The sequence below is a fragment of the Stenella coeruleoalba genome, assembly GCF_951394435.1.
Source record: "Stenella coeruleoalba genome assembly, chromosome: 17".
NCBI classification, from domain to species: domain Eukaryota; kingdom Metazoa; phylum Chordata; class Mammalia; order Artiodactyla; family Delphinidae; genus Stenella; species Stenella coeruleoalba.
The window spans coordinates 67,334,185-67,355,908 of NC_137163.1; the positions used below are offsets into that span (position 1 = coordinate 67,334,185).

General features: G+C 39.5%; 1 protein-coding gene across 9 annotated transcripts in view; it reads right to left on the bottom strand.

The window, feature by feature from the left end:
- The window catches only part of PREX2 (phosphatidylinositol-3,4,5-trisphosphate dependent Rac exchange factor 2), a 359,933-nt gene that overhangs the window by 109,970 nt on the left and 228,239 nt on the right, over positions 1–21,724 (bottom strand). For all 9 annotated transcript variants that reach the window (XR_013824731.1, XR_013824732.1, XM_079902440.1 and 6 more), the window contains 2 exons: positions 6,868–6,934; positions 6,437–6,627 (listed from right to left, as the gene is read on the bottom strand). Coding sequence is in view for 7 of the 9 variants with exons in the window: in XM_079902440.1 (XP_079758566.1) it covers positions 6,437–6,627; positions 6,868–6,934 (258 nt within the window). In the remaining 2 variants the exon portion in view is untranslated. The remainder of the gene's footprint in view (positions 1–6,436; positions 6,628–6,867; positions 6,935–21,724) is intronic.

Sequence of the window (21,724 nt, forward strand, 5' to 3'; positions counted from 1 at the left end):
TTTATATTTTCATTTTTGAGGTTTTTTTGGTTTTCATTCATAATGATTTTATTAGATATCTAACAAATGAGAATGGTTGCATTGATCATCAAATTATAACTGTTAAAGAAAAATAATCAAAACTGCAGCCATATCTAATAACAATTTTAAACACCACCTCTGTCATTGCTACTACTACCTTTATATAAAAGAAGTGTTTTGGACTAATGTGTTTCAGATTCCTGACTATACGAGCATAATTTTAGGACTTCTTATTGCAAATGTCCAGTATCCGGGCATCATGAGTTAGCAGTTTCTTTTGTTCTATTTAGCCATCTTTCTGGAGATTCAAAATTCAAGATTTCCACTAATCTTGCTGCTAATCTTCCAAGTCATTTTTGGACAGAAAAATAAATGGATACATTTCAAACCTACATTTGCTTATTGCAGTAATTTATTTTTGCCCTCCCATACCTGGAGTCTAACCTACATATGGAAATCCCCGGAGTAAATCCACTCCTCTTACTTGATGTGTTTTTGGCTGCACAGTGGAGAAAGATGCAGCTTCATCGTCTGCCCTGTTAGGACTCTCATTACCTAAGCCAGGTTACCTTGAGTGCTCTCCTTTTATAAGATTCTGCATTTCCTTAATCTGGGCCTATCTGTCAATTTGTCCTTTGATGCCACGGTGATGACAGAATAAAATATTGCTAAGAAAGGGTCCTTAAATGTCAAACAAAAGTGGTTTTTAAAATTGTTAATTGATAGTTACCTAAAAAATGTTTTTTTTAATTGCTTATATGAACCAAGAATCACTACACTGCTTCATTTGAAATGAAAACTGTTTCATTAACCAAATTCGTAATACATATTTCCCTTTAGCTGTTTTTATATTTTAACTCCTGGATCTATCTCAGTTTTCTAACAAACGCTTATAATCATACTTTGGGTCCTATACTATGGTCACATGATAGGTTTTGTAAGTTTCTGCTGGAAGAGGGATGATTCTGAGAATTCAACCACCCTCTGCAATCCTGTCCAATGTGAAAAAATGTCGCAATTTCTAAATAACCAACTAAGAAATGCATTTTGGAAATATACCCTTTTAAGTTGGAAACTTCATATTATATAGTTTATTAGTTCCTACATTTTTATATATGTTAAAATGAGTTTCCACAATGTATAAAAGGAAAAGCAGTCTAACGCTGGAATACATAGATGGCAGCCAACTTGATGCTCACCATCATTATGCCTTTTAATAATGAGAACAGGCTGACCTTGCCACGGACTGTTTCCTCCTCACACCTGTGTGGGGTTCAAAACAAGTGATTATGATGCTGCTGTTACAGGTGCTGGTGAACCCCTGACACAGTGAGCCCCTCCTGACGCTGCTGTTCACATCCCTCACTGGTGACTGAACACCAAGTATGTTAGCTAATGCAGGGCCTTGTTTCCTGGAAGAGATTCATCCTCACAACAAAACATAAAGATAAAAGGGAATTTATGTGTACAGATCTCCAAGGTTTTGATACTAAGACATCACAGGTGAGTCAGACATGAGGCCTGTGTTCAAATCACCCCACCTTCCTGCAGGACCATCCCAGGACTCCGACACTGCTGAAAATCCATTATTAACAGGTACAAAGAGTACGTGTACAAAAAGTCCCTGGAACAGGTCCTTAAAGGGAAACACTGTGATTCCAGATTCCTTGCTCTCACTAGAAATTTTCTTGACATAACCTTTCAGGTAGCCTCTGGAAATGTCCACCTACTGTTTCCACTGGGGAAGGAAGCAGAAGCAAATGTAGTGAGAGGAATATGGCATCTCTGTTATTGGATGCGATAAGACTCATGCTTAGGCTTTACAACATTTGCGGTATGCTGATTCATACCAGTTAAAGGAAAACACTTGGCTATTAGGCAGGGATGGGAATAAAGAAGCAAAACAAAACGAAATACCGCAGTGAGTGGAAGGATGCTGCAGTAGGAAATAAAAGGGAAATTTAGAACCCATGTAGCATGCTTGTGGGTCTGCAGCAAATAACTGCATGGAACAAAAGAGAACGTTAAAAGCCACAGTGCTGATTCAATACTTTACAAACTTTCAAACTGGCAAAAAATAATTTTGCCTAAAAAGCAGATATATGGACAATATAAAGCATGACTCTTTGTGGGAAAGAAAATTCAAAGGATATTCAAATGTTTGTATTTGCTAATCAAAGAAGTATAAATTAAAGCACTGAGGAAATACAATATCGTTGTACACCTGGTAGAGAAGCACAATAGATAAATGGGTTCTAACACCCTCTGAAGACAAGGTAAAGATGGCAAACAACTATCTAACCTTCTGTTGGGTTTTTACAAGGACAATCCTTTTGGGAACTTAAATAATAATATATTAACCAAAGAGGTTTAAGCTCTTTGACACACTAATTGTATCTGGAGGATATTTTTGTTTACTTTTAGCTTAGTGGAAAATAAAATTGAAATCTGAACAGCTACATAAAGATGTCTCTCTGCATTAAGGGCAGTAGAGAAAGAAGATAAACCACTAAATTAGTAGTTTAGTAAATTGTGGTGTATCAAGTGGCTAGAATATTATGTAGCAAATAAAAGTGATCACGGGAAAGTCTGTGTGGACATTTTAGATAGATGATAGACAGGTAGATAGGTAAATAGATACTATGAGCGTAAAGCAGATTATTAAACTATACTAATAAAACTATGATCAGATGTATGTTGTTTGATAGAAGGTGCAAGAGATGATTCAAAATGAGAATGAAAGAAGGCAGGTCAGGATAGGAAATTTTGGAAAATTTCCATTTATTAAACTACCTTTTAATATCATGTATACTGTTTAAAAGGCAAAAATCCTGATCTTAAAAAAAGACAATCTTCTTTCACTATTCAATAGCAATGGAGATATTTAATGTAAGTCAATGACTGAGGAAAGTGTGTGCAGGCAAGTTCATCAGCAGAATTGTAATGCACATAAAACACTGCCCCAGGAAAGAGAATTTAATAAACAAAGCTGGGCTAAACGCTCTGAAAAGATTTTAATAATTCATCCTGAATCCTATTCCTCCTAATCTTGCATTCACTGTTGTATGCCACCCTGCCATCTAATTCAGGTTGGCATTAAAACGTCTAAACCTTAATGCTAATTAAATCTGCCTTTTCATTCTGAAAAAATCACATTCTTCTCTTTAATGTCAAACATAAGGCATATAACTCTATACTTGAAAAAATGTCAGATTCCCTTTTTTGGTGAATAAAATCAGAAAAGGCAGGAAGCTGATTATCTAATGGGGATACCATGTTGTTAACCATTTCTCATCTTAATTTCAGAAGCAAATGGTAAAACAGTCTGTGTAGTATTAATTCATGTTATCAACTTCTCCCCTTTGCCAGAACCTGAGGGTAAACCTCCACGTTCAGTGTTTAGTGTAAATGTGGACCTACTCGGGTTCCTTTCTAGCTGCCTGAATTATAATTACTAAAGAATTGTTTTAGGAACAGTCTTATGTGAGATTTCTGATTCCAATATAAATTAGCACACATTTTATCACCATGAAAAATCTAAGCATAGCCTTCCCTGAAAGACTAAAGATAACGTTAAACTCCTATTTTATTCTGCATAATAGAAAAATAAAACCGTACTATTTTCAAACAGTTTTAACCTTAATTTCGGCATCTGTCATGGGGAATTTGTTGCCTACACCTCAGTAAATGTCTCTGAAATGAACTAACTAAAGCCATATTTATTTTGAACTGGAGAAATGGAAAAAGTCAAAATACTTTGAAATTTCAATGTTTTTTGTGATTCCAACACACCAATCAATGAATACAGCAATTATAAAATGGTTGTGGAACATCAATCTGTTTCTCCTACCCATCAGTAGTTAAATTCTAAAATTGTTCATGGGGCACCTCAGAGAATAATTTGGACAAGTTGGTCACGGTTCTAGGATTAAATGGCAATTAAAAAAAAATTTTTTTTTTTTGGTCTCACTGTGTGGCTTTCGAGATCTTAGTTCCCCGACCAGGGATCGAACCTGGGCTCCCTGCACTGGAAGCACAGAGTACTACTGGACTGCCAGGGAATTCCATTAAATGGCAAATTTAACTGCATTAACTTCCAGTAAATTCATGTGGAGATAAGAGCGTATGCTTGTAGTTTGAAGCCTGGAGTGTCCCTTGGTTGTCACAGTCCTCAGATAACTATGATCTTGCACCAGAGTAGGATAAGGACGTTAATCAAGGGGATGACACTTTGCCGAGGCCACAGTGGCCGCTGTGCTGGTCCTTAAGCACATCATGCTGGTCCCCACTCGGCCTCCCACATTTGTACTCTGCTCCCTAGATGGAACGCTCTTTCTCTGAGATATCTGCATAACTCACTCCTTCATTTCACACAGGTCTCTCACTCCTTCATTTCACACAGGTCTCTAATGAAATTTCCTCCATGGAAGGTGCCCGCCCTTCATCCCATCTTGTCCCTTTTTACCTCTCTGACTTCTGTTCTTTTCTGTATTTATTCCACCTACTACATTACTCATTTATTTGTTTACTTGATCATCTGTTTCACCCCAACGTGGTTTACATTATATGAGAGAAGGAAGGGGTTTTTTTCAGTGCTTTATCCCAGCAACTAGAACAGTGCTGGCACATAAACAGTGCTCAACGCATATTCACTGAGTGACTGAATAATGAATGAATGAATGAATGGGAACAGAATGAATGAGTATGACTGATCAGAGGGAGAGAGCATTTCTCTGCTAGTAAAAAAAATGATGAAATAATATTTTACTCATTTAGTTGCAGATGATACTTCAATTAAGCTCTTAGTAAGCTTGCAATAGAGCACAAAGTACACAGCCATTAAAATAAAGCAGAAAACTCTGTATATTGTATCACCCACAAAAATTTAATTCTCCTTCTAGAGAAATAAAGTCTTGTCACACTTCATAAGCAAGGACATGCTGCGTAGGACTCGTAAACTAGAATTCAGGCACATCAAGTCGAATGGAATGTCACAGGTGAGAACCTGCTGATTTGAACTTTCTCCCTCTTTCTACCTCTTTAAAACCCTGACCCATCAAAACCCATTGCAAACGCTACCTTCTCCATGGCAAGTTCTAACCATCTCAAAGATCTATGTTCCTTCTGAACCTTATTTTTTAGCTGTAACTTTCCTAGATCATTTATTTTTCTTCGTCGTCTAGGTAATCTGTTATTTTTGTTACTTTTCATTATGTTTTTGTCATCTTATTTTGTCATACGATTATTTACTATGATTTTTGCTGTTCATGTTTTATGTCTCTAACATGAATATCACCCATTTATGACATTACCAGCCAAGAGCACCAACTGCAGTCCTTTGCATGGGTTAATTAGCAAGTACATTTGAATAAACAATAACCACCATCCACTCAAAATCTAACTGGCCTCATACTAAGAAGAGACTATGAGTGGTGACAGCAGATTCTCTGCTACAATGAGGACTAAATGCTGCCCTATTGTTTCCACCTACATGGTTTCCTTTCGCTGTGAAAATGGAGAGGTGATAGAAGAGGAACAAGTGATTATGAAGAAGGACCTGACTCGGGGTTCTCCCCTCACATTTGCATCTGATGTAGCTGTAGGAATTTATGCACCTACCACAGCTTGCCCAGACACAGCACTGCTGCTTAAGACAGACCAGCTGAAGAGGACCTATCTAAGACTTCTCCTCACATTTTCAGGAAGAGCATATCGTGTGGGCTCCTGGAGTATGATTTGTCCAGGAGTAGGAAGACAGTAGTAACTCCAAGGCAGCATCTAGCTCACCACAGCTGGGTAACAGGGATCCAAACCACTGAAGAAAAAGTTTTGTTTTGCTAGTCACCAGCCCCTACCAAGTTAAGTTCCTAGAGTGAATAAAACAGATGCAAAATTTTGTACCTAAAATATAAATCTTAATATAAATACAAGGGTGATAAGATTCTAGGCCACAGTGATATAAACGTGGGACTGCATTCATTTGTATGAATAAACAGTCACTCAAAATAGAAGAACCAAAGCCAGAAATTACTGTGCAAGAATTATCTGATTTCTAAAGTCTTATTCCAAATATATCTGAGCCCTTTGAATGTTTCCAGCTATAATTTCATGGAGCTAAATGTAATAAACAAGAACCTCCGAATGTAATAAGGTATAGCAAAGATGCAGGCAAGGGCTTCCCTGGTGGCGCAGTGGTTGAGAGTCCGCCTGCTGATGCAGGGGGTGCGGGTTCGTGCCCCGGTCCGGGAGGGTCCCGCGTGCTGCGGAGCGGCTGGGCCCGTGGGCCGTGGCCGCTGGGCCTGCGGTCCCGGGCCTGTGCTCCGCGGCGGGAGGGGCCACAGCAGTGAGAGGCCCGTGTACCGCAAAAAAAAAAAAAAAAAAAAAAAAGATGCAGGTAAGGCGGGAAGTCACGTACCGATGCACGCCGCTGTTGCACATGATGACGTGGCAGGCCCCCAGCCTACTGCACAGCTCCGAGGACACCGACAGCAGCCCGACACCGGAGGCGCTGCAAGCCGTGTTCGCACAGGCAGCTGTGCGCTTGGATCTGATAAACGAGGCTACCAGTCGATACAGTTCATCCAAAACGTTGAGAGGCCTCATGAGCTGCAGAAAAAAACGATGCCCATAAGGTTCAACATGTTTAGTAGAAAGAAATCCTTTTAGATGGGATATAATTCACAGTTGTTATAACTTACAGTGAATAGTCTAAAATATTTTATTATGGAGATAACAGAATCAGAGACCACGGATATTTATAAATTACACAGTGCTCCAGAGCACCAGCAAAATTAAATAAGGGAGGTAAATGGCAAAGCAACAGTCAATGCAATCTTCTGTTTTTACCTTATCTACATAAGCAGCTTTGGATGTGGAGTTTGGTGGTGAATTTGACTTGTCCAAGTAGAACGCCCTGTAAGAATACAAAGAATAAATGATCATTTATTGTCAGTAAAATTAAAAAGCATGAAGACATGCAAGTTTCACTGACTTTTTTTTTTTTTTTTTTTCGGTACGCGGGCCTCTCACTGCTGTGGCCTCTCTCGTTGCAGAGCACAGGCTCCGGACGCGCAGGCTCAGCGGCCATGGCTCACGGGCCCAGCCGCTCCGCGGCACGTGGGATCTTCCCGGACCGGGGCACGAACCCATGTCCCCTGAATCGGCAGGCGGACTCTCAACCACTGCGCCACCAGGGAAGCCCAGCACTGACTTCCTTTTAAAGACAAATGAATAGACAAAGTGTTGAGCGCTAGGATGAGTGGGACTGGAAAGAACAGTCTTCCACTCAGAAAAAAATGATTGAACCTACCATCAGCTCCATTGCTTATCGTATGGCTTCAGAGGGATTACTTAGTGTGTGTCTCAATTTCCTCTTTCGCAATTTGGGGATCACATTAGTTTCTACTTCACAAGGTGACCAAGAAGATGAAGTCGGCGCTAATAAAATGCTTAGGATGGTACACAGTACAGAATACGTGCTCACTGATAGTTACAGTAATTAATATTATTATAAAAGTTGAAAAAAGATATTTTCTAAAAACATCCCATTTTCACTTACTGTGCAAATGTCAGATTATGAAAATAATACTCAAAACACAGATTTTAAACAGACTGCTTAGCTGGATTCCTTCAGCCACTAAGCTATGCTCAGATTGGAAGTTAAACCCTCTTTGAAGATACACGGGCTCTTTTTTGTCACCAGGATGCAATACGCCAACAACTATTTTAATACACTAAGCGGAATCTTAGTGGCCTGCGATAATTAGATGTGATTTCCAAAGAATTATTGCTGAGTTCGTTTAGCTATTAGCTCAATACTAAACAGAAATTGTAAGAGAATGACCCATGAAGACAGGACATTTAAGTTATATTTAAGCGAGTATGTTTTTAATGAAGTGAAATTATTTAAAAGCTGTGAACACTTAACACTGATATACCAAAATAATAGTAGAATGATGGTCAGACTAGATATTGAAATAAAACTCATTAGACTGGTGTTTCAGAGCAGCTTTTAGGACCTCAAACTATTGATGGATCACTAACCAATGCATGAGTAGCAATGGGCATAATCAGTAAATCAGTGAGGGAGAACGTCATGCCCAGCACTGGTATTTTGAGTCCCACTAGACACACACACACACACACACACACACACACACACACACACACACACACACACTGCTATTCCAATTACTAGAAGTAGCTAGCAGTAGTGCAGCTTGTTTTTTTGTCTTTTTAAGCTAAAGTCGCATGGATTAATCAAAATTCACACTTTAAATTAGGAAAGCTTTAACTTCTTCTAACTTCCAAAATGTAAATTATGTACATTCTCACCGAGAATGTCTGTTCATCTCTCAAACACAAATTCAAACTACAACAGAAATTTTACAACAGTTCAGCGTCCAAAGCGTTTTGAACTCCTAGGCGATTTCCACGTAGCATCTTGAAACAGAGGTGGTGCCTCAAACCTGGAATCCGCAGAGATACCTTGATCAGATGTCCCTATGCCTTTCCTCAGCTGTGCTTGGTAGAAAGATGTGGCGAAGGAGAGTCCACAGCAGGGACGAATTATTCCCTCAGCCTGAATCCCAGAGCTACCTACCACTCCTGAGCATATAATGCTGACAGGAGCCTGGGGACTACAGCAAACCCAGGCAAACCCGGCTCATGACGATTGGGTTACCTTGACAGGTACCACTGCAAAGTGGAACATCCATCACGTGCCATGAAAATATAGTTCCACTCAGATGGCTGCATCAGCAGCTACTGAGAGTACTGGATTGAGAGGAAAATCAAAGGGATTTGATACATCTTCAAATGTTCTAGATTTTCCCCAGTCTCAGAAGGAGATAACAACAATCTACGAGGATTGCTGTTAAGAGGAGAGGAAATGAGCTTGAATTGTGAGAAGTACAGAAACATGCAATGAAGTTGAAGCTATTGGAATAAATGAGCAACTTAGAGAAGCCAGAGGGGGTAGACTCTGTATGGCCTGATAGGCCCTGATAGAGTTGGGTTTTAACTAAAGGCCTCCATTACCAGAAGACAGGCTATTTTATAAATTTTACTGCTGTGCATAACAATTCAGGGTCTCCAGAAAGCTCTGAGTGTCTTTTCACTTCAATTATACAGGTACGTATTTAGGCTGCTGCTATGAAAACCGATGTATGCACTTCCATGCTTTAACAAATTAGTATTTTGCACTTTTGCTTCCCCTTTTAAAGGAATGAAACCTTACAGATGCAGGTGATCCCTTGTATCACACTTGTCCACTCCCATTGTTCCAGACTCTCCCCTCCCAGGGTTAACACCACCCAGAAGCTGGCATTTGTCACTTCCATGCTTTACAAGGTCACCCACACAGTTGGCCCAAGTGGAGGCACCAAGGAACAGGTGTGATCATTGTTCCATATCCTTGTTCACGTTGATGGCATCAGAATTTCAACCTTTGGTGTTGTAATTTTCAATCTGCACATATTTGTCATCCATCTGGATTTCTTCTTCTTTTATAGCCTTCTCATATTGCTTACTTTCGTGCAGTCACATTTGTGTTTTTTTTTTTTTGGCTGTGCCCCATGGCTTGCGGGATCTTAGTTCCCTGACTAGGGATTGAACCTGCGCCCTCAGCAGTGAAAGCTCAGAGTCCTAACTACTGGACCGCCAGGGAATTCCCAAGTCTCACCTTTTTTTTTTAACATAGAAATTTGTTATTACTTTTTATAGCAAGAGTTAAATTTGATGACATTTAGAAGTTTCTATTCCTCTTTATTTTTTTTTAAATCCAGACTTTCTTTCTACACTTACTTCCTCAAGAATATTCAGTTTTTCAAGTTCATTATTCAATTAATATTTTTGATCCGTGTCTGTCAGTGGTATACTCTGGCATAAAATTTCTAGAATCTAGATTGACAGTGAATTTTTCCCCACAATACTGCTCTTGGTGTCCGCTCTCAATTAAGTTGTCTTTGTTTGGGGGCTAGTCTATATTTTCTCTCTGATAGGTAAAGATTTTGTTTTCATCCTCAATGTTCTAAAGTTTTACCACAAAGTGTTTAGGTGATGATTTATTTTTATTTATCCAGATAGGTTCTAAGATTGTACTTTCAATTTAAGGAGTCTTATCTTCAATTCTAAAATAATCTCAGGTATCATCTTTCCCCATAATCTCATCCATTTTCTCTCTCTCTCTCTCTCACACACACACACACACACACTCATAAACACACATACACTTTCTTTTAAGATCTTATTTTCCCATTACTGCAATTTTGTTGATTTCCTAAATAATATCTTCCAAATGAAAAAACCCTGTCTTTGCCAATCTAGAGTTTATCCTTTCTACTGGGAATTTTATTTCAATGACTATCTTTTTCATTTCCAAGCTTTCTGCCTATTCGTATTTCATTTCTGTAACTAAAAGGTAAAACTCCCCACAAGAATGTAAATTCTATGCTGATAAGGATTTGATTTACTTATGCTCACTGCTGCATCTCTAGCACCTCTAACAGAGTGTAGAACATGGTTTGATCTTAATAAATATTTGTAAATAAATAATTGACTTTTTTTTTTTTATTTTTTGCGGTACACGGGCCTCTCACTGCTGTGGCCTCTCCCGTTGTGGAGCACAGGCCCCGGACGCGCAGGCTCAGCGGCCATGGCTCACGGGCCCAGCTGCTCCGCAGCATGTGGGATCTTCCCGGACCGGGGCACGAACCCGTGTCCCCTGCATCGGCAGGCGGACTCTCAATCACTGCACCACCAGTGAAGCCCATAATTGACTATTTCTATTGCAGGATTTTCTACCTTCTTCATGAATGGCGATCCTTTGTTTATACTTTGAGCATCCAAAATACACTTTGCCATGATGTCTCAATATTTTAATTTCTTTGGGTCAAATTTGTTTCAATGGTCATTTTCCTTGGCTCTTTTGTAGCTTTAGGCTACCTCATGTGCTTTGGAGTTTTGTTTTGCAAGTTCATTTGAAGTAGGAGGATTGTTTTTTTAACATCTTTATTGGAGTGTGGAAGATGTTCTGTTCAGTTTTATTTAGTGCTTTGAAACAGCTCCACCCAATATCTCTCATCATCTTTTTCTTACAAATGATTCTGTGCTCATTTTGTGCCCAGAATTACCCATCTGTAATCAGTTTCATATTGGTGATTTGAGTATTACATTGTCCAGACATCTGAATTATTACCAGTCACGTCGCTGAACCAGCGAGTGATTTGGTTCAGTTCTTAGTTTAAGAGCCGTGTTGTCTTTCTCTTGCCATCTTAACGTCTACAAAAGTGAGAGAGTCCGGAGTTTGCATCCTTGCTCAGAAGTAGAGGGGCCCTTCTCTACAACCTGGTTTCAGAGTGAGGCTCGCTCTGCATCTCCCCCTAGTATAGGATGACTTTAATTTCTCATTTCCCTGCACAAGTTGTACCGGCCCCTTGTCCACCTGCAGAGCCCAGGAGGCCAGAGGCCTCAACACAGCTTACAAATCAGCACTTGAATTCCCGCTCCATTTGTGGGCCACTGAGATGATAAATTATGAGCTCAGCTGCGACTCTTGCATTTTCTGTTTTCATCTTTTGTCTAGCATGGCTATATGCTTGGAACAGAGAGGATGCTTCACAGCTGGAACCCACAGAGAGAATACCGATCAGATGTCCTCACGCCTTTCCTCAAGTGTGCTTGGTAGAGAAAGTAATGTGGTTAAAAAGAGTATGCAAGTCCATGGACAAATTATTTAGCCTCATGTGGCCTCAAGTCCCTCATTTTCACAATGGATAGTAAAATTGTCTAATATATAGGTAGCATAATGTTGAAGACAAGTCAGTGCATACGAAGTGCTCAGTACTGTGGTGAGCAAATGGGACTCATGCAATAGACAATAATCATCACTATTCACGTGTGCACAGTAGGAGGGGACTCTGGGAACATTTTTATCCATCGCCAGGAGTAAAATAAGGCCAAAACCTTCTGCTTTCCCCTGAGGTCATCTAGAATATTTTATGATACATGTAAAAAATGAAAATTAAAGTAGATATTTGGAATCTACATAATTCCATCAGTGTACAGAGTTCAAGTCTAAAAAGAAAAGAACGCTTTTAGGTTAAAGAAGAGGAGAGTGTCAGTTGAACGGCTTAATCAGGTGCACTGGTTGTAAAAACTGCAGTTCTTCTATACCTTGGATAGACTGGGAAGAAATATATTCTGTAAAAGCAGTCCATATCATCAACACCACCTGAGGAAAACTTCACTCTAGAAACCTACCACTACAGCAGGCCACACAGCCCTCTTCCTGCTTTCTGAAAGAGATGTTCCTTTAAAAAGAAAGTTGTCACTGATTCAGCCTGTTTAGAGCATGATCATGTTGATCTAATCCCGCTATAGTCACTTAAACTGACTTGGAAGAAATCTTCAAATTTTCCTTGGGACAAAATCTTTAAAGAAAAAAAACACATATTTGATGAAGCCAGCCAACAGAAAACTAAAATTAAAAATTTTTATAGATTTAAAATGTATAAATGCTCACATCAAGTTAAACCCTTATTCAGAAAGAATCTTGTCTTTTCTAAGCTGCTATAGAGCAAAACTAAAATAGAAAAGGCATCTAATGATATAACTGCACCATTCAAAATACTTTTAGAAGATAAAAGCCTAACAAGTTCAGAGTTAAATATATTGGCTGATCCAGACTTGTGCAAGTAGTTAATATTCGTGAATCCATGATTATAGAAAGCAACAAATTATTATAAAGTATATCTATGGGCTGATGACATCTAGAGAATAGAACCATGAAAAACAGCTTCTTTGTGACTCCTGTGAAATTTACACAGCCAAGAAATATTTTAATTCAATCAATTATTTGTTAAAATAAAAATTAGGGCTTCCCTGGTGGCGCAGTGATTGAGAGTCCGCCTGTCGATGCAGGGGACACGGGTTCGTGCCCCGGTCCGGGAAGATCCTACATGCCGCGGAGTGGCTGGGCCCGTGAGCCATGGCCGCTGAGCCTACGTGTCCGGAACCCGTGCTCCGCAACGGGAGAGGCCACAACAGTGAGAGGCCCGCGTACCGCAAAAACAAAAACAAAACAAAACAAAAATTTGGACTTGAGCCTTCAACTAGTTTTGGGTACTCCCGCCTCAGAAAAATGGTTGTTCAGCCATGTATTTTCCCATCCCTAAGGTTTACAAGCATTCATAGGACTTCAGTATTTTTCAGAATATGACAAATAAATTCTCACAGGGAATAAATTTCTAATGCAGTTCCCTTAATGACAAAAGTCCTGCAATACCCCTTAATCAAAATTTACAAGAGAGTTAATGGTAAAACTGGATTAATGCCAAAACTGACTGTGGTTTATTATGTTTCTGATGTTAGTAAGAATGAAGTCATGGTTCTCTGTCTCAATACAGCAAATCTTATTAAGACCATTTTGAAAGCACTCCTGCTACTTTATGTAGGAGGAACAGTAAGTTTCCTTTCACGCAGGCATACATCAGGCTTTGTTGTCACAACTTGTAAATGAACCCTGCCATATAAAATGGATATATTATGATATTTTCCATTTAGTCCCTATAGAATAAAATACCAATGAAAGAGGTGATAATGTCATGTTACAATAAATAGTGGTATAGATATATCCAAATTAAATAGTAACTACAATGGAACAAATCTTGGGAAAATATCTCATACAATCTAGCAGCAAAGGCAAATACACAGGTATCTAGAATGCAGGGCAGAAAGTGATAGGTACCTTAAAAGGTACAGAAAGTTATTGGGATACACCCACATGAGGAAGAAGGAAGGCCACATAAGAATATGGTACATGAGTTGGATTTTGACGGATGGATGGGACAGGTCAAAATGGGAAAACAGCATTTCAAGTGGAGGAAACACCATAAACAGAACAGAAAGAGCAATGGATGGAGCCAGGCTGGCCAAAGAGCAGGTTCGTGTAAGGCAGGGAGAGAAAGTGCTGGGTAAGTGGGCCGGATCCATATTGTGAGGAAATTAAATACCAAACTAAGGAATCGTAATGAATTTGTTAAGCAGTAGAGAAGCACTGCACAGTAAAAACTTCGCTACCCGTAAAAAAGTAAGAATAAATGGAAAGAAGTACATGACCCATAAGATACGACAATTTAGGGAAATTAGAGCTGCAAGAGACCCTAGAAATGAAAAGACTAGTTCAGCATTCGTAACAAGACCATGGCAATGGACACAGGGAATCGATGTTTGCCAGGAGAGAAAGAAAATGAGTTCGGAGAACATCGAGATTAGTTTACGGAGAGTTATGCAAGTTAATGTATTGATACTAACAAGAATTAGGAAAATGATTTCTCCAACAAGTAAAGAATTAGGGTCATAGCTCTATAGGGTCAGGCTGATGTTCCAGGAATGGTCAGGTTTTTACGTAAAGAGAGACCACACAACAGCCTGACCTGATATAAAATTTAAACATATTAATTTTGTCACAGGAGATACTCAGAGGTTACATCAATGACAAAAGCGACTGGCATTTGGCAATCTCATTTGGCACTTGTTTTTGCTTTTTCTGGGCATGCTGGAGGATATCCAATTTCTAAGATAGGTGATTAAGGCATAAGAGCCACTGGTGTTTTATACATAAGGAGGAACAACTATAGTATTCAGCTCAGGTCTCCACTATATTCTTGTTTCTTCTCCAGATCATTGCTTATGAGATCATCTCTATATTTATAATAATTTATGGAAATTTCTCACTTAGCCAGACTCATATGTACTTCTCCTAATATCATGTCCTACTCCTAAATATTCTAAACTGTATCAGGTAGCTTTGGGATTTTAGCATTTACTCTGCATTTCCAAAAGGAGCTATGACAATGGTCAATTATGGATATTAGTCATAGACATGATTATATATGCCATTATTACGGTGGTACAGCAGTCGACTATAGGTGTGACTGTTTCATTGAGTATTACTGTTAAACTGCATTTGACTATCATAGCACTTAAGTTAGGAAAAAAAAAATTCCACAGAAAATCTCATTAAGATACACCGATCTTTTGTATAAAGGAGAATCACCGGACAGGTTCAACCTGTGCCTACATATGGGCAAAGAATACATGATGAGTAAGTAGGTAGGAGAACGTTGATTTGTCCCTTCATCCCACCCACCTTCTGTGTCCATAAACATTAGCCTGACTTCTCTGGACTAGGCTTTATTTAAAGTTACATGAAGAGAAACTCTGAATAATGAGATAGACTTGGATTTGCTTGGATAAATTTGTCTTTTGGCTTGTCAGAAACAGAGCACCTAGGGTTACAGGTGTTGTTACAAACCTGCCTGTTATCAATGAAGAGCTCCATTTCTGCTTGAGTGTCAGGGAAAAAACTCCTGGAAGGTTAACAAGACAATATGTGTGACCACGGAGAGCAAGACTTTCTCACATTATAAAAAAAAAAAATCCCTCTGAGATTTCTCTTAGGCCCCGAAAACAGAATTATGGTGTCAGAGACAGTGGAGACATACCCCACTCCTCCCTACTGCTGTTGATAACCCAATTTCATTCTTCTCCTTTTTTTTTTTTTTTTTTTTTGCGGTACGCGGGCCTCTCACTGTTGTGGCCTCTCCCGTTGCGGAGCACAGGCTCCGGACGCGCAGGCTCAGCGGCCATGGCTCACGGGCCCAGCCGCTCCGCGGCATGTGGGATCTTCCCGGACCGGGGCACGAACCCGTGTCTCCTGCATAGGCAGGCGGACTCCCAACCACTGTGCCACCAGGGAAGCCCCACTCTCCTCCTTTTTGACAACCTTCACTCAGTGAGTTGACTGGATTAAAATCCTCTTCTCTGCTTCCCAAACCCTCCTTTACTCCATGAGGAATTTTGCTCCTCTTTTCATGAGTCTTCTAGGGTGATATTCCTTTCCTGCACCTGCAACACGTACATACCACCATAGGCACCATCTACTGTTAAAATTCTGCATAAAAACAGATTTCCCAATGGCAACACCATGCCCAGCCATTACAGAACACAATCTTCGTGAAAATGGACAGAAAAAGCAAATCCTTAAAAATAGGAAATCCTTCCCAAGAATAAAGTTTAATTATATTTTTAAAAATCTCATTACACCCAGGAAAAACCATAAAGTCAAGGAATATTTCTATTTTTAAACTAATTCTATTTCATTTAATAACAATTATGTCTCCAGAAAGTGTGGCATGCCCATATTAAAGGATGCTTTTTTAGGTTTAAACTCATAAAAGTCTTATAATGGCTCAACTGACAAGAAGTTGACAGGTCAGTGCCTTCTCCACATCTTTCTGTGTATTCCTTACTTGACTCCAGTCGGCCTTCAAAATTACCTTTATAAAGCACAGATATGAGCATTTCATTAACTTGCTTAAAGACCTTCAAATTCTCCCAGCACCCAAAGTCTACACCTGGGGTATTCAAGGCCTCTCTTAACAATTCAGCAACAAACTTCCCGTCCCATCTCTCACCTCTTCAGCCTGCCATGTTCAAGTTTGAGTCCTCTTAACATACCATCCACATGAAAATCTCTCCACCTTCTCTCGTGTTACTCTCTCTGCCTGGAATGGCCTCTCACCTCCTCTGCTTGGCAAAATTCCACTGATCCTGCAACACCCTGCTCAAATATGACATCTTCTTGAGAACTTCCCCACTGAAACAAATTTATCTCACTATATGACACCAAGTTGCACTCATTCTGTCCACTCTGCTAAATTGCATACTCTCAGTGGGCAGAGACCCTTTTTTCTTTTAACATTTTTACTGGAGTAGAATTGCTTTACAATGTTGTGTTAGTTTCTGCTGTATAACAAAGTGAATCAGCTATATGTATACATATAATCCCCATATCCCCTCCCTCTTGCATCTCCCTCCCACCCTTCCTACCCCACCCTTCTAGGTGGTTTGCTTTTTTTTTAAATACAAATTTATTTATTTATTTTTGGCTGCGTTGGGTCTTCATTGCTGTGCGCGGGCTTTCTCTAGTTGCGGCGAGCAGGGGCTACTCTTCGTTGCGGTGCACGGGCTTCTCATTGCGGTGGCTTCTCTTGTTGCAGAGCACGGGCTCTAGGCACGTGGGCTTCAGCAGTTGTGGCTCTCGGGCTCTAGATTGCAGGCTCAGTAGTTGTGGCGCACAGGCTTAGTTGCTCCACGGCATGTGGGATCTTTCCAGACCAGGGCTCGAACCCGTGTCCCCTGCATTGGCAGGCGGATTCTTAACCACTGCACCACCAGGGAAGTCCGAGACCCTTTTTTTGAGTAAGGATCAATTTTTTTAATGTTCATGCTTTTTTAAAATTGTGATATAGTGGATGTACAATATTATATGTTACAGGTGTACAACACAGTGATTGACAATTTTTAAAGGTTATATTCCATTTAGAGTTATTATAAAATATTGGCTATATTCCCTGTGTTGTACAATATATCCTTGTAGCTTGTTTATTTTATACATGATAGTTTGTACCTCTTTATCCCCGACCCTATCTTGCCCCATTTTTAAAAATTTTGTGATCCCATACCCAAGACAGTGCCTGACTCATAGCCTGCAACTGATACTTGATGTAGTATTGAACTGAATTGAGTTTTATTTTATGAGAGCTATAAAGGAATTGGGGTTTCCACACTGTCAAGCAACTAAATATATGTGTGACCTCATAGAGAAAAAGAAATATATTAAATATCTTAATTTTTAAAATAGATAAAATAATTATTATGCACATTTGAAAAAGAACTCTTTGTAGGAAGGGTTCTTCTTAAGTTTATAAATATTAGGCTACATCTCAATGAACACTGAAGCACAATACTTAGAGGACTTAACAATCATCAGAACTTCAAAATAGGGAGGGCCTTCCCTGGCGGCGCAGTGGTTGAGAGTCCGCCTGCCGATGCAGGGGACACGGGTTCGTGCCCTGGTCCGGGAAGATCCCACATGCCACGGAGCGGCTGGGCCCGTGAGCCATGGCTGCTGGGCCTGCGCGTACGGAGCCTGTGCTCTGCAACGGGAGAGGCCACACAGTGAGAGGCCCGCATACCGCAAAAAAAACAAAAAAAACAATAGGGAGGAAGGGCATTTCAATATTTCCTCCTTGGTGAAAGACAACTATGATTAAGAGAAAAATATTCATAAGGTCTCTTGCAAGACTCACAGGAATGCTGTTTTACCTATAAATGACTAGCAGAAATGATACAGCAAAATTCTTGTTCAGTTCCAAATAAGAAAAGACAAAAACAAACATGATTAAGCACTATCACATTTAGATGTTAAATGTCTAATTCTTGGCTATTATACTTTTACACTAGAACCTATAAAAAGCTGTGATTTCCTTTAAGTGGCAAAATCCAAGGCCCTTCGTACAATACCTGACACATGGCAAATTACTCAATATTAGCAATCATTATCATCATTTTTATTCATTACTTAACCTTTTTTAAATTTTTAAATAAAAGTTGTATATACTTAAGGTACAGAATAAGATGATCTGAAACACATAATGAAATGAGTACTAGAGTCAAGCTCATTAGCATATCATTACCTCACACAGTTACCATTTTTTTGTGTATGTAAAATTTCCTGGATTCTACTCTCTTAGCATGCTTCCAGGGTTCAATACAGTATCATCAAGTACAGACAACATGCCGGTACATAAGCTCTCTAGACTCATTCATCCTACATAACTGCAAATCTGTACCCTCTGACCAACATCGTCCTATTTCCCCCACCTTCCTATTCTACTCTGTTTCTCTGAGTTCAACTGCTTCTTCTTCTGTTTTTCCAGATTCCACATATAAGTGATATTATACGGTATTTGTTTTTCTCTGTCTGGCTTATTTCATGGAGCATAATGTCCTCCAGGTTCATCTCGCTCTGCCCTGGCCATAAGGTTTCTGCTAAGAAATCTGCTGATAGCCTCATGGGGGTTCTCTTGTATCTGAGCAATTTTTTTCCTTTGCTGTTTTAAAAATTCTCTCTTCGTCTTTGAGTCTAGACAATTTTATTATAATGTGTCTTGGAGAAGAACTTCCTGGGTTGAAACTTTTTGGAGACCTATAAATTCATGAACTTGGATGTCCAAATTCCTACCCAGATTTGAGAAGTTATCAGCTATTATTTCTTTAAAAAACCATTCTGCCCCTTTCGTCCTCTCTTCTCTTTCCGGGGCTCCAGTAATATGTAGGTTGTTTCTCTTAATGGTATCCCATAATTCATGTAAGCTTTCTTCACTGTTTCCCTTTTTTTTTTTTTCTTTTTGTTCCTCTGACTGGATAATTTCAAGTATCCTGTCTTCAAGTTCACTGATTTTTTTCTTCTGCTTGGTTGAATTTGTTGTTGAGGTTCTCTATTAAATTCTGCAGTTCAGTCATTGTATTCCTCAACTTGAGGATATTTGTTTGGGTTTTATAAATGGTTTCTATTCCTTTGTTGGACATCTCATTTTGTTCATTCACTGTTTTCCTAATTTAGTTGTCTGTGTTTTCTTATATTTCACTGTATTTCTTTGAGAATCCTTCTGAATTCTTTGTCAGGAGGTTTACAGATCTCCATTTTTTTAGAGTCAGTTATTGAAGCTTTTTTTCCCTTTGGTGATGACATGTTTCCTTGATTATTCATGATCCTTGTGCTCTTGTGTTGGTGTCTATGCATTTGAAGTAAGAGGCAACTCTTCCAGTCTTTACTGACTGGCTTCAGCAGGAAAAGCTTTTCACCAGTCAGTCCCCACAGAAATTCTGCTGGAGCCATCTGGTGGAACCTGTAGTCAGGCAGGTCTCGTGCCTGGGTCAGCAGGTGGACAGGCTTGGTGTTTGGGTCTACAGGGACCAGCCTGGTACTTGGGTCTGCAGGAGCCCACCTGGATCCTGGGGCCATGGGGGCTAGACTGGTGCTGGGGTCCACAGGGAAGATGGGTGCTCACGTCACTCTCCTTCCCCCAGGGGGAGGGTGCCTCTCTCCACACTGGGATGGCCAGACTTGAGGGAGGGTGATGGGGATACTGTGAAATGGCCTCTGCTATCCTCTTCAATGCATCCTTTCTTATTTATGTGCTCCATTCAGATGCTGTAATCCTTCACCTAGAATCCTTAGCTCTTATGAAGTCGTTTTTATTAATAGATAGTTGTTCAAATTGATGTTTTTGTGAGGGGAGGAGCATTGGAAACTACTAAACTACCATCTTGCTGCTGTCACTACCCCAGTATTATTCATTCTTTAAGACCCATCTTCAACACCATCTCTCTCAAACTTCCTAAGGATCTTCAAAGTCAGGGGCTCTTCCATGGACCCCAGCAGCTACTGCATCCCTACACATCAGTACCTATTGTTGTGATCTGAAAAGTTTTGTTTACATGTTTCTTTCCCCCACTAAACTATAAGCACCTTGTAGACAGAGACAATGTACAGTGTACCTTTATTACTTTATCACCTTACACAGTGCCACGCACACTGTGAGTATTCAATACATTTTGGTTGAATAAATAAACGAATAATTAACTTTCCTAAAATTCCTGCTGAATAACAGGTCTAAACCATTTCCAAGAAGAAAGTGTCTTCTTTCAAGGAAGAGTCTGTGTCCAAAAGTATTAGAAATCATCTATCACAAATAGCTGTTGGTCAAGAAAAATATTGCCAAGCATAGTAAATTTTCCCCATCACAAAGCAAACATACACTCTCACTATTTTGCTTATGAACCTTACTTAAAATGGAAAAATATTAACTGTCTGAAAAAGACAAACCGGGTCACTGCCCTATTTTGAACTTTGAAAGTGTTTAATTAAGATCTGCTGAAGCAGTGTGGAACTATCACTGTCTTCTAAGATATTAAGGCAGACAATTCAAAAATGAGTCTCATCTCGTAAAAAATTGCACACGTCTGCTTCAGAAGGAAGGCTTGGGAAATTGTAATATGACTAGAAATACTGACATACAGACATCTGAAAGATGTCGTTAGCAGAATTTAGAAATAGTGCGTATGGTAAGTGAAAATACATTAAGAAATTGAAGGTCCCTTGGGACTTTTTCTTTGTAATTTCATTCCTCAGATGAGCAAACAGATCACAGGTAAGTTTTAAAGAACTATTTGGAATTGAACATGATCTCTGTGAGGGCAGGGGCTACACCATGTTACCACTGTATGCCTGGCACCTAGAATCTTGCCTGAGCCAAAGCAGTTGCTCAGTAAATACTCGTTAAATGAATCATTAAGGAAAAGTGAAAATCGGCATGGATAGACAAGAAATCAAGTCGTCCACTACTGAGTCCTTCCTGCAAAGAATTGTAAGTTTGATCAAGTGCATTCTAATAAAAATGTAAACTGAGTGAAGTAAGTCAGACAGAGAAAGAGAAATATTGTATGATACTGCTTCTATGTGGAGTCTAAAAACAAATAAAAAATAAAAATAAATGATACAAATGAACTTATTTACAAAACAGAAACAGACTCACAGACTTAGAGAACGAACTTATGGTTACTGGGGGGAGAAGTGGAGGGGAGGGATAGTTAGGGAGTTTGGGATTGACATGTACACACTGTTATATTTAAAAAGGATAACAAACAAGGACCTACTATATAGCACAGGGAACGCTGCTCAATATTATATAACAACCTAAATGGGAAAAGAATTTGAAAAAGAATAGATGCATGTATATGTATAACTGAATCACTTTGCGGTACACCTGAAACTCACACAACATTGTTGATC